Source organism: Balaenoptera ricei, chromosome 13, assembly GCF_028023285.1.
Source record: "Balaenoptera ricei isolate mBalRic1 chromosome 13, mBalRic1.hap2, whole genome shotgun sequence".
NCBI lineage: Eukaryota > Metazoa > Chordata > Mammalia > Artiodactyla > Balaenopteridae > Balaenoptera > Balaenoptera ricei.
In genome coordinates, this window is record NC_082651.1 from 87028746 (window position 1) to 87045578 (window position 16833).

The window sequence follows — 16833 nt, forward strand, 5'->3', positions numbered from 1 at the left end:
CTTCTGTCCAAATAGAAAAAAAGAATCAATTAGGAATTAAATGAAAGATAGCCTTGAAAAAATATTTTCTATAGTATTTATTAATTTAAATGCTGTAACTAAATTTGTGAAGTTTGTCTATTTCTGGTCAATACCAAACATAAAATATTATACATCAAGACATAATCAAAGTTAAAAGAACTCTAAAAAACTAAAGGGGTATGCAGCCCTTCGTGATTAAATTAGTACCAAAAACATTCATTATTCCAACTTCATCTTACTTTGGCATCCAAATTCCATTTTTTAAAGTAACCAAGTCATTAACTTTGGTATATCTTATGGTACCAAAAAAACAACAACAACAACAAAAGCAACCCAGTGATACAGCCATAGAAGTTATGTAGGGTCAATTATTTTTCCAATTGAAGCATTTTTTTACACTGTAGAAAACAACCTTCAAGATCTGGTAAGGTTTTGGGAAAGGTGACACAAAAGTATTCAAAGAAATTAGATTACAATGAGTAAATGTTAAACTCTCTGCTCTAAAATAATCACAAACTAGCTATTAACTCGTAATGTAAAAAATATATACATAATGTCTGCCTGCCTTGAATAAACTTTAACTTTCAGGACACCAGATTTAAACTCAAATATATTCATAAACAGTATTTCTGGAAATTATTTCCTAGCCTCAAAAAATAACATCAACACACATTCAACACTCAATATACGTGTACAAATGATAAACTTTATTGTCCCTAGCCAGCTTCGGAAATTTACGTTTTCCCCAAAATTCTTTAAATCACTAGATCGCTAGTTTTTCAAAACTATTTGACTTACACTGACTCTTAAGCACACTTGTATAATTTTAAGGTTCTATCTTTGCACCAAAACAACATTGAATTTGCTCAATAAACATTTACTTGCAAAATAAATTCCAATTCACAGGTAAATGCTCCGACAATATCTATCCCCCCACCACTAAATAGGGATGTTCTTTAATGTCACAAATATCCACAAGTAATAAACCAAAAACATAAAACCAAATTAAAAATAGATATAAAATAAAAGAAAAAATACCACAGTATGAGCTAAAAAGATGGAAGGATGGGATTAATTCTGACCTCTCTTCTTTACCCTTTTGATAAATATCAGTCCTGTAAGCACCTATATTTCCCAGGGAATATGGTTATACAACATTAACTCTACATATTACCCATGACTGCAATTAGGACGCTACAAAGTAGCAACTGAAATAAAGGTTTTCGTCAAAAAAGACAACTGAAAAATATTGAAGGTAATGTTAAAATGATGTTGTCTAATGACTGTGAAAGCACACGTAAAGAATTATTTATCAAAAAAAATGTTTTTAAGATACTTTAGGGGTGAACCACATTTCCTTAGTATTTTTGAAATCAAATCACAATCCTTGGTGACAAAAATTGTCTCTAACATTCTAATCACTGTCTCCTGAGAAAACAATCTGAACAACCTAGATTCTTTTAACACGCTTTAATATTATAAATTGTTCTATGCTTACCACTTTTATAATATATCTGGAGCATATAAAGACAGTAATTACTGTGTATCCTATGTATCATTTGCTGACAAATTGATGCATAAACAAACAATCTGAACTTTCCTCTCCCTCTACGGAAACAGCAAGCAAAAAATGAGTATATTGTAATACAATTTTCAAAGCATTATGGGTTTTACTAATAGTTACTCAAGACTTTGAAAATTCCTACCATAAACAGAATTTTTACTTAACAATTCCTAAAAGTGCCAATATAAAAAGTAAAGGTAAGAATTACAGCATAAACCAGTTATACATATATAAAAACATATACATATAATTATACATATAACAACTTAAAATAGCTTTGCTTAAACGATTATAATCACTATGAAACAAATACATGTAGCCTATTCTAGTCTTTACTTAGAACAATATCTGGACAATTATAATCACTATGAAACAAATACATGTAGCCTATTCTAGTCTTTACTTAGAACAATAATTATCTGTTAATCACAAATCCTACCTTCAAAACAAATCTAACCATTAGTCTACCTATTATACTGCAAGTATGGTATGCACATGTATGTATACAGTCCTAAATATTTCTTACAGAGCATCAGAATTTTTTGAAATTACTGTTTCACAAAATATTTTCAAAACAAGTATACTAGCTTTATTATGATGATTATTGGCATTTCTAACAGTAAGCATTTACTATGTACCAGGTACTAGTGAAAATGCTTTATGTGTTTTATTTAATCCTCCACCAGACAATGGAGTAGTTATTATGATGATCTCCATTTTACAGATGAAGAAACTGAGAAACATATCAGTTAAAGAGCTTAGCTACATTTTCACTTAATAAGGGATGAAGCAGGAATACAAACTCAGGAAGTAGGGCTCTCAATGCCCATACTTTTCATCACCATGCTAGATCTAATGCAACTGATTTATGAATATGTACCGCTTACTAGTGGAGTATTTTCAAAATTCACTCTGACATACTTGTCAGCCACTCCCCTTTGGATGTCTAGATACGATCTCAAATGTAAAATGTCAGACAAAACTCTTCTCTAAAACTGGGTTGCCATTCTAGATATATTTCAAAGATGTCTTCCAGTTAAATAAAAAACTGTAGAAGGTATACTCAACAGTGAAAAGCTGAAAGCATTTCCTCTAAGATCAGAGACAAGACAAGAATGTCTACTCTCGCCACTTTTATTCAACATAGTTTTGGAAGTCCTAGCCACAGCAATCAGAGAAGAAAAAGAAATAAAAGGAATCCAAATTGGAAAAGAAGAAGTAAAACTGTCACTGTTTGCAAATGACATGATACTATACATAGAAACTCCTAAAGATGCTACCAGAACACTACTAGAACTCATCAATGAATTCAGTGAAGTTGCAGGATACAAAATTAATATACAGAAATCTGCTGCATTTCTATACACTAACAACAGATGAGAAAGAAATTAAAGAAACAATTCCATTTACCATCACATCAAAAACAACAAAATACCTAGGAATAAACCTACCTAACGACACAAAAGACCTGAACTCCAAAAACTATAACATGCTGATGAAAGAAATTTAAGATGACACAAACAGATGGAAAGATATACCATGTTCTTGGATTGGAAGAATCAATATTGTCAAAATGACTATACGACCCAAGGCAATCTACAGATTCAATGCAATCCCTATCAAATCACCAATGGCAGTTTTCACAGAACTAGAACAAGAAAATCTTAACATTTGTATGGAGACACAAAAGACCCCAAATAACCAAAGCAATTTTGAGAAAGAAAAACAGAGCTGGAGGAATCAGGCTCCCCAACTTTAGACTATACTACAAAGCTACAGTCATCAAAACAGTATTGTACTGGCACAAAAACAGACATAAAGATCACTGGAACAAGACAGAAAACCCAGAAATAAACTCACACACCTATGGCTAATTAATTTATAACAAAGGAAGCAAGACTATAAAATGGAGGAAAGACAGTCTCTTCAATAAATGGTGCTGGGAAAACTGGACAGCTACATGTAAAAAATGAAATTAGAACATTCTTTAATACCACACACAAAAATAAACTCAAAATGGATTAGAGACCTAAGTGTTAAGACCAGATACCATAAAACTCTGAGGAAAACAAACACAGGCAGAATACTCTCTGACGTGAATCACAGCAATATCTTTTTCAAGCCGTCTCCTAGAGTAATGGTAATAGAAACAAGAATAAAACAAATGGGACCTAATCAAACTCAAAAGCTTCTGTACATCAAAGAACACCACAAAATGAAAAGACACCCACAGAATGGGAGAAAATGCAAACCAGTGACCGACAAGGGATTAGTCTCCAAAATTTACAAACAGCTCATGTGGCTCATGTGGCTCAATATCAAAAAAAAAACAAAAAACAAAAAAACAACCTAATCAAAAACTAGGCAGGAGACCTAAATAGACATTTCTCCAAAGAAGACATACAGATGGCCAAGAGGCACATGAAAAGATACTCAACATTACTAATTATTAGAGAAATGCAAATCAAAACTACGAGATATCACCTCACACCAGTTAGAATGGCCATAATCAAAAAAATCTACGAACAATAAATGCTGTATAGAGTGTGCAGAAAAGAGAACCCTCCTAGACTGTTGGTGGGAATGTCAATTGGTACAGCCACTATGGAGACCAGTATGGAGGTTCCTTAAAAAACTAAAAACAGAGCTCCCATATGATCCAGCAATCCCATTCCTGGGCATATATCTGGAGAAAAACATGGTTCAAAAGGATACATGCACCCCAATGTTCACTGCAGTGCTGTTTACAATAGCCAAGACACGGAAGCAACCTAAACGTCCAGATAAATGGATAAAGATGTAGTCATGTATACAATGGAATATTACTCAGCCATTAAAAAGACTGAAATAATGCCATTTGCAGCAACATGGATGGACCTGAAGATTATCATACTAAGTGAAGCAAGTCAGAGAAAGATAAATATAATATTGCTTATATGCAGAATCTACAAACACCACTACAAATGAACTTATTTACAAAATAGAAACAGACTCACAGACTTGGAGAACAAACTTATGGTTACCAGGGGGGAAGGTGGGGAGGAGAGATAGACTGGGAGTTTGGGATTGACATGGACACATTGCTATATCCAACAAGGACCTACTGTACAGCACAGGGAACTCTGCTCAATATTCTGTAATAACTTAAATGGGAAAAGAATGTGAAGAAGAACAGATACATGTATATGCATAAGTGAATCACTTTGCTGTATACCTGAAACACTACATTGCAAATCAACTATATTTCAATAAAAATTTTTTTTGAAAAGGAAAAAAAAAAAAAAGTAGCACATAAATACCAAGCACTACCTCATTACCAAAGAGTAACTAGATATTTTTTGCTTTTTTAAAGGGTTGTTACAGTCTCTAGTTCCCCTGATGATCTACTCAGGAATTCCAGACAAGAATAAATAAGCAAGTAACCAACCAACCACAACAATAAAACAAAAACAAAAAACCCTGCAAAAACATCCTGGAAAAAGCCTAGTAACTTTTATTTTGGAGAAAATAGTCCGTAAATAAAAACAATTACCTTGACGAAAAGACAACCCTCAGAATGGGAGAAAATATTTGCAAATGAAGCAACTGACAAAGGATTAATCTCCAAAATTTACAAGCAGCTCATGCAGCTCAATATCAAAAAAACAAACAACCCAATCCAAAAATGGGCAGAAGACCTAAACAGACATTTCTCCAAAGATATACAGATTGCCAACAAACACATGAAAGAATGCTCAACGTCACTAATCATTAGAGAAATGAAAATCAAAACTACAATGAGGTATCACCTCACATCAGTCAGACTGGCCATCATCAAAAAATCTACAAACAATAAATGCTGGAGAGGGTGTGGAGAAAAGGTAACCCTCTTGCACTGTTGGTGGGAATGTAAATTGATACAGCCACTATGGAGAACAGTATGGAGGTTCCTTAAAAAACTAAAAATAGAATTACCATATGACCCAGCAATCTCACTACTGGGCATATACCCTGAAAAAACCATAATTCAGAAAGAGTCATGTACCACAATGTTCACTGCAGCTCTATTTACAATAGCCAGGACATGGAAGCAACCTAAGTGTCCATCGACAGATGAATGGATAAAGAAGATGTGGCACATCTATACAATGGAATATTACTCAGCCATAAAAATAAATGAAATTGAGTTATTTGTAGTGAGGTGGATGGACCTAGAGTCTGTCGTACAGAGTGAAGTCAGAAAGAGAAAAACAAATACTGTAGGCTAACACATATAAACGGAATCTAAAAAAAAAAAAAAAAGTTCTGATGAACCTAGGAGCAGGACAGGAATAAAGACGCAGACGTAGAGAATGGACTTGAGGACAGGGGAAGGGGAAGGGGAAGCTGGGACGAAGTGAGAGAGTGGCATGGACATATACACACTACCAAATGTAAAATAGCTAGCTAGTGGGAAGCAGCTGCATAGCACAGGGAGATCAGCTCGGTGCTCTGTGACCACCTAGCGGGGTGGGATAGGGAGGATGGGAGGAAGACGCAAGAGGAAGGAGATATGGGGATATATGTATATGTATAGCTGATTCACTTTGGTATAAAGCAGAAACACACCACTGTAAAAGCAATTATACTCCAATAAAGATGTTAAAAAAAATGACCTTGAATATTTAAATACTGATATAGTAGGCTAAATCTATGAGAAATTTAAGCCAATTTTCTAAATATAAGAGGTAGCAACTTCTATAACTAAAATAATGCTGCTAGGCCATTTCTAACACAACGTCTTTTACTCTGAATTAAGTTTAGCAGAGGATCACTGTGACTCATCATGTATAGTCTGGATTCCAAATACAGAAAGGGACAGATTCTAAAAGTTTCCCTACATAAAATCCAGAATTACTATTTTCACTCACAAAATAATTCAGGAAGTTATCCATAATACTTTCTAGAATAGTAAGTATTAGTAAGTGGCTCTACACTAGAATCACCTGGGGAGCTTTAAAATCCTAATGGCAAGGCCATAGCCTGACCAATTAAAACAATCTCTAAAAGTGTGACCCAGGCATCAGAGTTTTAAAAAACGTCCTTTCTTAATGCCAATGCAAAGCCTAGGTTGAAAACCACTGCTGTTAGAGCCCCTCTGGTAACATTTTTAATAGGCGAGAGAGTTTCTCAAGTATAATATTTATTGATTATCTTCAAACAAGAACTACTAAAACCATTTTCCTCTAGACTCAGAGAGCCCGCAGGCAATAACAGCAGCAAACAGCAGTGGTTACTACTGCCCTTGGACAAGTAATACAGGTGGAAGGAGCTCGGATGATACTCAAGGCAAATAAATCAGTGTATGTTGTTTTCTTATTTTGTTTTGTTTTAAAACTATAATTATAGCAAATTTACCAGTCTATTCTTAGTCCGTAAAACCATATTTCTTTTATTTGTCTCACTGAAGTTATGATTTTTCCTTAAATGGGACTTCAAATGTTTTAAGAAGTATAATTTGTTTGATTCTCTGACTCCTTTTATAACTGCTACTTTCACACTTTAATTCACTTTTTGATTCACTGTGTACTAAGGAATGCAGGAAGTGAGATAGAATGGGGACCAAAAGTGGGATCGTAAAGAATTCGATAGGAAAAACAAAGAAGGCAGAAACATACACAGGTAAAGGAACAATAAAAGATATGTAAGTGCCAAAATGTATGGACTGATCGTCAAGAGTTTTATAGAAAAACTCTTCCTCAAATAAACTATTTTTTTAAGTATAAATAATGAATAAAAGTAGACTTTGGAGTTGGAGAAATCTGAGTTTAAATTTTCAGTTCCTTACTTACCAGCTTTATATGCACGGGAAATTTACTTAATTTCCCTGAGCCTTATCCATAAAATAGTGATAATAACTTTGGGGGAGAGGGGTACTTCTTCCCATTCCCGATCTTCCTTCCATGTGGAAGTATTCATGATTGAGGCACACTCCTAGAATAACAATTCTCTGGTCTCTTTCCTCCCTTATACACAAGTAGTAGAGGCAATCTGACTGGTCCATTTACAATGAGAAAGATCTATGTTGGATTAGCCTCTTCCTCCTCCCTCTCTCCCTTTATAGAGATAACTACCTCAAGCTGTAAGGTTTACATGGGTAAGCCCCCATATGGAGAAACTCTCCTCTGTGCCTATGTGGGTAAGTCTAGTTTATTGATTCAATATTGGTAAACCCATTTGCCCATGGATATAAGCCACATTCATCAATTTTTTTTCTTTAATAAATGTGGTATGTTGCTCATCAATTGTCTTTTTCCTTGTCTCTGTAAAGTGGTTTTGAATTCAGGCAAAGAAGTAGGATACTAGTTATTAGACTACATTTTAAACCTTAATATCAACCTACTTTATAGAATTGTGGTAAGCTTTAAATGAGCTAATACACATAAATCACCACACAGTACCTGGAACACAGTAAATAAGCACTCTACCACAACTGCTACTATGATAAAAGAGTGATTCAAAAATAAGAAAAAAGGGCCAATTTTAAAGCATTGATCAATTCACTATTAAACATCTAATATGAATTCAAATGAAATCCTCTTTCTAAAATACATCAATAAAAACAAGACACCTCCATTCATTCACAGAATGTAACCGGCTATGATACTAATTATAATATGGAATAATATACCAATTTACAGGCAGAACATTCATTAAGCAGAGAACATTCTTTATAGCCTACAAAATCCTAACTAATCCATACAGAAAATGAAATACAATGTGCATAAGCCAAATCGACAATACTCTAGCATGTAAAATATTAAAATTTTAACAGTATTTTAGAATCAATTTGATGTCTAAAAATTTTCAGATGAAATATGCTGGAATCAGCTTATTCTGTAAGTTTAACTGCATTATCATTATGCTGAGAATCACACTCAAAAAACCTGAAGATATATTTAATCTGATAAGAAACATAATAGAAAATTGATTCTTCAAAATGAGCCCAGGAAGCTCTCTAATAGTAGCAAGATCAACCTGAGATCTATGGACCTTCAGGAGTTTTGTGAAACCCCTGAAATTTGTAAAATGTCATGCATGTGTGCACGCATATGTGGTTCAAACCCTCTACTTTCATTACATTCTCAAAGGTCACCATTCAAAAGAGGTAAAAATAGCGAAGCATCATTTTATAATTCAAGTGATCACTTCTAGTTATCCATTTATTCAAAATTTTTAGTAAAATCTTGCAGGATATTTTCAACTTGAATAATTTTAGTAAATAACAAACTTTTAAAGAATCAAAAATCTACAAAAGCTACGGAAAATCTTTTTTTAAAAATGGCTACTTACCTTTCAAATGTTCTGATATAATTTTTTTATTAACATGCAATGCTTTTTCTGCTGTTCTCAAGTCCATTGTATTAGTTTCCTGTACTCCACTTGGTAGTTTTTCAGAAATGTTTTCAATGCAATTGGTGTTATCATTCAAACCATTAGGTAGTTCCCAAAACGAAGCTGCTGCACATGTATCAAATGCAGTTGTATTTCGGGGATTATGTTTTCCACTACCAACCTTCTTCCTCAGTGTTAAATTTCTAGAATGTAATCTTTTACTAATATGGTTTTTCTTTAAGAGGTTCTTACAGACATCTTTCCTCTTTATAGTTTTCTGCCTTTTCAGCTTTGCTTCTCAGTGCACATACAATTCATACTTTCTATTTTGTAATAACTTTGATCTAAAAATTGGCAAACAGGCTTACTCTTGGATTTATATTGGATTTTAGTAGATCCAGTAGCAGTAACTGCATTGAGATGATCTGAATCTTTAGAATAAATTGCAAGACCAGAGGCAACTAACGTATCTGCCAAATTATTTTTCTCATGAATGATATCTACCTTCAGTTTTGTTTCAAAACTGTATTCCCTAAACAGAAAAACTAAGCCTGGTTTACTCAGGAAATCTTGAAAAAAAACTTCTGGCTTCTTCATTCCAATGTTTCCCTTTAGCAGGTAAGATACCATATAAGATGCAAGGATAACTTAGCCTCGGCAAATTCAGAAGTTCCTCAGGAACAATTTTAAGATTTTTTTACATCTGAATAAGGTATGTAAACAGAAAATCCATAGTCAATCAATACAAAAAGTAAAGACTGATCAGAGACTTCAAAAATTTCTACCCTATTCCACTGATCTTCCAATTCATATTTGAACAAACAACTAGAACCTGGAATTACGTGCTCTAGAGGCACTGTTTCTAAGTCTTCTGGTAGATCAGAAAGCAACATAAAGAGAGATTTCATTGTGTCAAAGAAATCTTCTAACTGAACACAGAAGTCTGATGGATCAGAAACAGCAGTGGCAATACCAGAATATTGCCTACCATTTTGGAGTTCTGCCCAAGTAAATGATCTTATTGTACATGATGATACAGGAATCTTAGATTCAACGTTGAAAATAACTTCTGAAGATCTAAATTTGTTTTCTTCAACATGAACTGTATTTAAATTTAAATATTCCAAAAGTAACCGGCCATCTATCAAAATTTCTACTTCCCAGGCAGAGTCTAAATATTTCAGAAAAAGGATGTTTATTTCCAAATGAGCAACTAAGCACACAATGGACTCAAATGGCATGTTCCTAAAATTTTCAAACCAAATCCATTTACAAGGCACAGCTTGTCTTGGAATATTTCTGATTTCATTAGTCAGCACCTTGGTATTACATAAGGGCACTATTTCATACCTACCATGATCTACTAAAAAAACAAGCACTTTCTCATCAACACACTTTTTTTCTACTTTTGATCGATACCACTTCAAAGTTTTTTTAGATTTTACCAAGCATTCTAAGCCTTTTTCAATATTTTCCATTGATAAAAAAGAGGGTTTTTTTACTTCTTTAGTAATTAATACTGTTAAATCTGATAAAATCTTTTTATTTTTAGATAACTTCACATAAGAAATCCCACATTTTGCAACATAAAGTATTTCAGCCTTTTCAAGTTGTCCAGGTTTTAACTCTTCAAAAGGAATATTAACCAGCTGTTGGTAGGATGGTTGAAGGATCATAGAACCTTCATACTCATTTGATAGTCCTTCCTTCATTTCTTTATCAATAGGGCTCAACTTCTGAGAGACAACCTTAGGCATTTGCAATACTGTTTTCTGTAGTTTTGAACATGCTGTCCATTTCAGTAGTTCATTAATGACACATTTTTCATCACAATTTATATTTACTTCCCATTTCTGTTCATGCTTTTTCAAAAGCTCACAAGAAGCTGTTTTATTACTTACTCTTGAAGCAAAATAAAACACAGTTTTGCTGTACCATATTTCATCAGGCTCATTCCACTTTACTCCACTAAGGAAAGAATGAACTCCTAGCTGAGGAACAGTTAAGAATTCCTTCTTAATTTCATAAATTTTTGATGTGTTTACTACTGCAGTGTTACCATAGTCAATAAATTCCACTTCAAAAGAATTTCCTGGCAAAATTTTCTTAATAACTGCTCTGTAAATGGCATTGTCACCAGAGTATTCTGCAACTACAAGATCTCCCACCACAGGTTTGACTGATTTTCTCTCTTTCACTATATTGGCTCTTCTTGCATTTAGACCATCCGCTAGGCTCATGATTACATATTCAGTCTCGGCAAGCTGAATATGGAAACTTGCTCGATTACTTATATTAGAAACATATCCTTTAACTTTGGCATTCAAGTAAATTTTGGGTTAATGAAGGTCTTTAATCTGTGGTCTAGCATGATTATACGTGTTTTGTGAGGCTGTCTGATTTAATTCTCTGATAAAAGACTGTGATACAACCCTTACTGATTTCTGGTCCACATCACTTTCATCAATAATATGTGCAGACCCAGGGGCAATTTTTACACCTTTATTTTTAAGTCCATCATTCAAAGACTTCTTCACCTTGTTTTTTGACACAGGTTCAACTTTATAACAAACTGATGGTTTCAAAAGCCTGCCATATATACTTTTGGGATTCATTAACTGATCTATTTTCCTTTCAGAATACGTTATTAGACTAGTTTTACTTATTGTACTATGGTGATAATTGTTTTCTATTTTGCCTTTCAAGGAAACAGCAAGTTTCTTATTTGTTTCAGGACGCTTTTCCACACATTGTGCTTGGTCACAATGTTTTTCTCCATAAGCATGAATCAACATTTTAATATTCTGATTTGTATGTTGATATCCATCATATAAGTCTACACCAAGCTGGTCATCTGGCTCCTTGGACAATATTATTGCCCTTAATGGTTTTCCCAAAAAATTATCTTCAAACCAGCTATTGATTTCTTCTGGAATATCTATATCTCTAAGATCTGACAAAAAACATTTAATAGCTTGCATAGGTGTAAACAGCAACTCTGGAAACTCATCTGAAACATCCCTCAACATACTTTCTTCTACTAATTGCTTATTTCCAAAGTCCACAAAATATACCAGGAAGTCAGATAATGAACCTGTCGGCATCGCTGAAGCTCTATAAGAGAGACCATCCTCTATATACTTAGATATGCACAATCTCATTTTACTAAAATCAGATTTGTGGCACTGATTGAGGTTACTAATCTCTGTGATTTTTGTTTCTATCATCTCTAGGTCTTTATTATTTCTACTAAGTTGGCAATAAAACTTTTTGGGACTATATATGTGAGATATATATATTTCTTCCTCACTTCCAATTTTTATATTGAAGGAAGAATAACTGTAAAGACTAACTGAAGATGGAAATGGCTTTGATACTGTACTATACTGTGCAGAGCCATGATTATTAAGAAATTCTCTTGCACTAGCAAATGGAGATTGTAAATCCACCAAATTACATAAACAGTTTGGATATATAAGAACTAAGGCATAGATGACACAAGTCAATAACCCTCTAAACGAAGAAATAAAATTCCCAAGGTCTCTGCATGCTTCTCTCGTCCAATTGAATACTTTACAACTAATGGGTTCAACTAAATGGTTAAGACTACATCTGAAGGCCTGACCTTCTAAAAAAAGGAAACATGGTTTAATAGCACAAAGATCTTTAATTAAAACTCTTTCCTGGTAACCATAATCAACAAGTACCACTTCAAAATAGCAGCTCTATACCACTTCCCATCTTTAGAATACTTAGCAACACAAGCAATCTGTCCAATCTGATAAGGATCAGAATGAACACTATAATAATCCTTAAGTTGTTCCATTAGTAAGTTTAAGTCTTCTAACTTACATTGCAGCTGGCATGAGAAGTCACCTGGGCCATAATAATAAGAACACTTAACTTCAAGGACTGTTCCTGGTTTAAACACACATTCTTTATAAGGCCATGGTGGCTCACGTCTCACAGACAAGGTGAAAGGGTTTTTTAAATCTAGGGACTTTAACAAAGAAAAGTTACTTCCTTTTAGCTTATCTGAATGGTACTTTTAGGTTTAGGTCCTTCAAGAAGGGCAGATATGACTTTCTCAATATTTACTTTGTTTTTAGATTTTAAATTTAACACTGAATATTCACTTATAGATTTTGGACAACATTCTGGCTCTACTTCCCAATATTCTGCATATCCAGCTTGTAACATAAGAGAGACAACATCAATATTTTCTGAGGCTTCAATATTCTGAATATTTACAGTATACTTCTCATCTTTTTTTGCTATAACTTGAAGCAAAATTGCTTTGTTCAAGACAATTTTTTAAAAATAATCAACTGCTGCCTTCACCCATAAATCTTCAACGGGAAATATATATGCAAGTGAACAGCACATGGCTAAGACAGGCAACTCACAAAACTCTGGAAGCAAAATTTTTACATCAAAAAATGGTATGGAATCAGTATTTCCGTAATCCAAAAAATAAACATTAATTTTATAACCATTAATTTCAGTAATGACAGCTCTATAAAAACGTCTGTCCTTGCTGTATCTAGCACAACAAAATAATCCAGGTCCTGGATTTCTTAGAATCAGTTCATCATTTTCACACAAATCATAAAATTTGTTTATATTTTTCATCATATCTTGAAATTCATTCTGATGTTCATTAGTACATACCCAGAAATTTGATGGGTTTAATACATATGCTACAAAAACTATGTAGACAGCTTCTATCTCCATTTCTACAGTTTTAATAGGAAAATCTACTTTCAAAGTGTCTTTTTTATTTATTTATTTATTTATTTTTAATTTTGGCTGTGTTGGGCCCTCGTTTCTGTGCAAGGGCTTTCTCCAGTTGCGGCAAGTGGGGGCCACTCTTCATCGCGGTGCGCGGGCCTCTCACTACCGCGGCCTCTCCCGTTGCGGAGCACAGGCTCCAGACGCGCAGGCTCAGCAATTGTGGCTCACGGGCCCAGCTGCTCCGCGGCATGTGGGATCCTCCCAGACCAGAGCTCGAACCCGCGTCCCCCGCATTGGCAGGCAGACTCTCAACCACTGCGCCACCAGGGAAGCCCAATGTCTTTTTTATTTAGAGAATCTATCGACCATTCAGTATTTGCAATAAAACTCTCAACGGCAAAGCCGTTTACATCTGAGGCACTAGTCTCCCTCAACATACTAGAGATTTTTGAATCAGACACTGGACAAAGTACTTGTGTGCCTACAGTCTTTAGCAGACACTTAGGAGTAATTGTAGACTCTTGAGTTTGTAATGTTACATAATACAAATGCTCATCCTTACTGAACCAATCAAGGTATGCATATACTATTTGTCCTAACAAGGCTTGTTTAAATACACTTAGTTGAAATTTTCTTGCATCTCTGGACTGTGTAAATATGTCAGAGAACATGGAAATGAAAATAATGGTTCTAAAATAAAATCCTGTTTAAGTTTCTCTACGTGAATTGAGGGTATAGTCTCACTACTGCCATAATCCATAAAACAAATTTTCACTTGATTATTAGGCAAAAGCTGCTGAAGAATTCCTCTATGCCACTGTCCATTTCTCCTTTTGGCAACACAAAGTACTCCAAAATTATCACACGCGGGACTACCTTCTTGACTGACAATATCATAATGCAAAGTCAAACACACTGTCAAGTTTTCTAACTCTGGAATCCATTTAATTAGTTGGCAATAAAATTTACTTGGGCTCACAGCAGATGATACTTTTACACTTTCAATACTGCCTACTGACAAAGATGGTTGCAAATTATCCAGAACATGTTGAATATCAAGTAAAGTATCAATATTACTTAATGATAATTCAGGTCTTTTATGTTGTAATGAATCTGGCATTTGTTTGGGGAATTCTTTTACCATTTCCACAATAAGACAAAATGAATCTCCACCAATAAGTCTCCCTAATTGTAATTCAAGAACCTGGGATATGATTTTTGGCACTTCAAGAATCATCATCATCTGAAGAGGCAAAACAGCTTGCACACAACCTTTCACTTGTAGTTCTATCAATGACTTGAAGTAATTCAAAGCCTTAGAAGACCATTTTTCCCCAGTTGGTAATATGTTGGCAAAAATGCCAAACATTACCCGTGGTGGTAGATCAAATAAGTTGCCACAGGCTGAAGCAACCTGCGTACTGTCAACTCTCAGTTCTTCTCCGTGATCTATGAGGAGCACAGTATACAGATCATTTTTCTTTTCCACAACTCTTCCTCTCTGCCATTCTCCTGACATTCTTTCTTCTACCAAACAAAATTCATCAATGTCCACATTATTTTTTACTTTTGGAATATGCTGTATTTCCCTCTGCAATATGTGGTAGTCAAACTCACATTCACTATTATTTCTGCCTTGAAATTTCACCAGAACATCCTTGGGAAAACATTCTATGTGTGATACTGTCAGATCCACATCTGAAAATGTTGGTAACAGAGATGTAGAATCCATTTTCTAAAAAGCAAATAATAAGTACCTATTAGCTTCTGGACAGACAGCTGTCAAAATTAAATGAAATTAGCCTTATATGTATGTAAACACAAATCTTAAAAACAATTCTATGCCTGCATTTACCAAACTGAACATGTTGGCAAAAGTTATATACACTGGACAAGATGAAGAGAAACAAAATGCACTTAACAGTTCACTGCCTTCCACACTTTAAAAATTCCATTGAAACAACCAAGAGAACATAAAAAATAGAATATATATAATCACTGGAAAACAGAAAAAAGCAATATTTTTCAGAGACTAACAAATTTCTACTAGATATTGGACTGATATGGTATAATAAAAGGAAGCCAAATAAAAACTGCTGGAAAACTCCTCCCCCTCCTGTAAGAAAACTACTTTCCCTCATTCAGACCTCTTCCAACAACCCATAATTCAAGGGGGTGAGTGCTAGAAGCAAGGGTGGATGGTGAACCAACAGGGGACACACTGTTCACACTCCCCACTCTGTGTCAATTAGCAATATTTGGGACCCTATCAGCATCATTATACAACTCCAGGATTCTTCTCTGAGGGAAACTGGCTGAGTCCTGGACACCAGTAAGGAAAGACAGGCATGGAAAGACCCTGAGGCAGGTTAAGTACATCCAGGCCTTGTCACTGACACGGGTACCCACAAAAAGTGTGGAGGGAGAGAGAGAGGAAAAGAAATCTTTAGCACAGAGGTAAAGCTCTCTACAATAACTATGGCTCCAGCTAATTTTCTCTAGATTGCTGGGATTCTAAAAACTGTAATGCAAATATTCAAGAAGTATAAAATAGCCCCCAAATTCAGGTAAGAACCAACATCTACAGTGACAGGACACAGCCCAACTTCCTCTTGACTCTGAGTTAATAGTTGACAATTTCTTTCTATGAGGATGAGAGGGAGAAAGTACTAGAGCTAAACAAATGAGGGAACCACTTAAAAGAAACCAAGGAAATGCTCCCCTCAGGAATAAATGTACTGAAGGAAACAGCAAAAAAAATTGTTTTTCAAAAGTCTGATTCCTGTTTTTAAAAAACCCAAAAGAGAATAATGCATTTTTATATGACTAAGTAGTCATTAAGATGCAACAACTGGGCTTCCCTGGTGGCGCAGTGGTTGAGAATCTGCCTGCCAATGCAGGGGACACGGGTTCGAGCCCTGGTCTGGGAAGATTCCACATGCCGTGGAGCAACTGGGCCCGCGAGCCACAACTACTGAGCCTGCGCGTCTGGAGCCTGTGCTCCGCAACAACAGAGGCCCGTGCACTGCGATGAAGAGTGGCCCCCGCTCGCTGCAACTAGAGAAAGCCCTCGCACAGAAACGAAGACCCAACACAGCAAAAATAAATAAATAAATTTATTAAAAAAAAAAAAAAGATGCAACAACTGAAATTAGGAAAAA

General features: G+C 34.8%; 1 protein-coding gene across 1 annotated transcript; it reads right to left on the reverse strand.

Annotated features, from left to right (window-relative positions):
• Window positions 1-9223: 9223 nt before the first annotated feature.
• TDRD15 (tudor domain containing 15) lies at window positions 9224-15404 on the reverse strand. The gene is given in 7 exon segments (XM_059942621.1): window positions 9224-9520; window positions 9522-9635; window positions 9637-12650; window positions 12653-12988; window positions 12991-13708; window positions 14011-14315; window positions 14318-15404. Coding segments are annotated over 7 exon segments (5871 nt in total).
• Between the last annotated feature and the right edge of the window lie 1429 nt (window positions 15405-16833).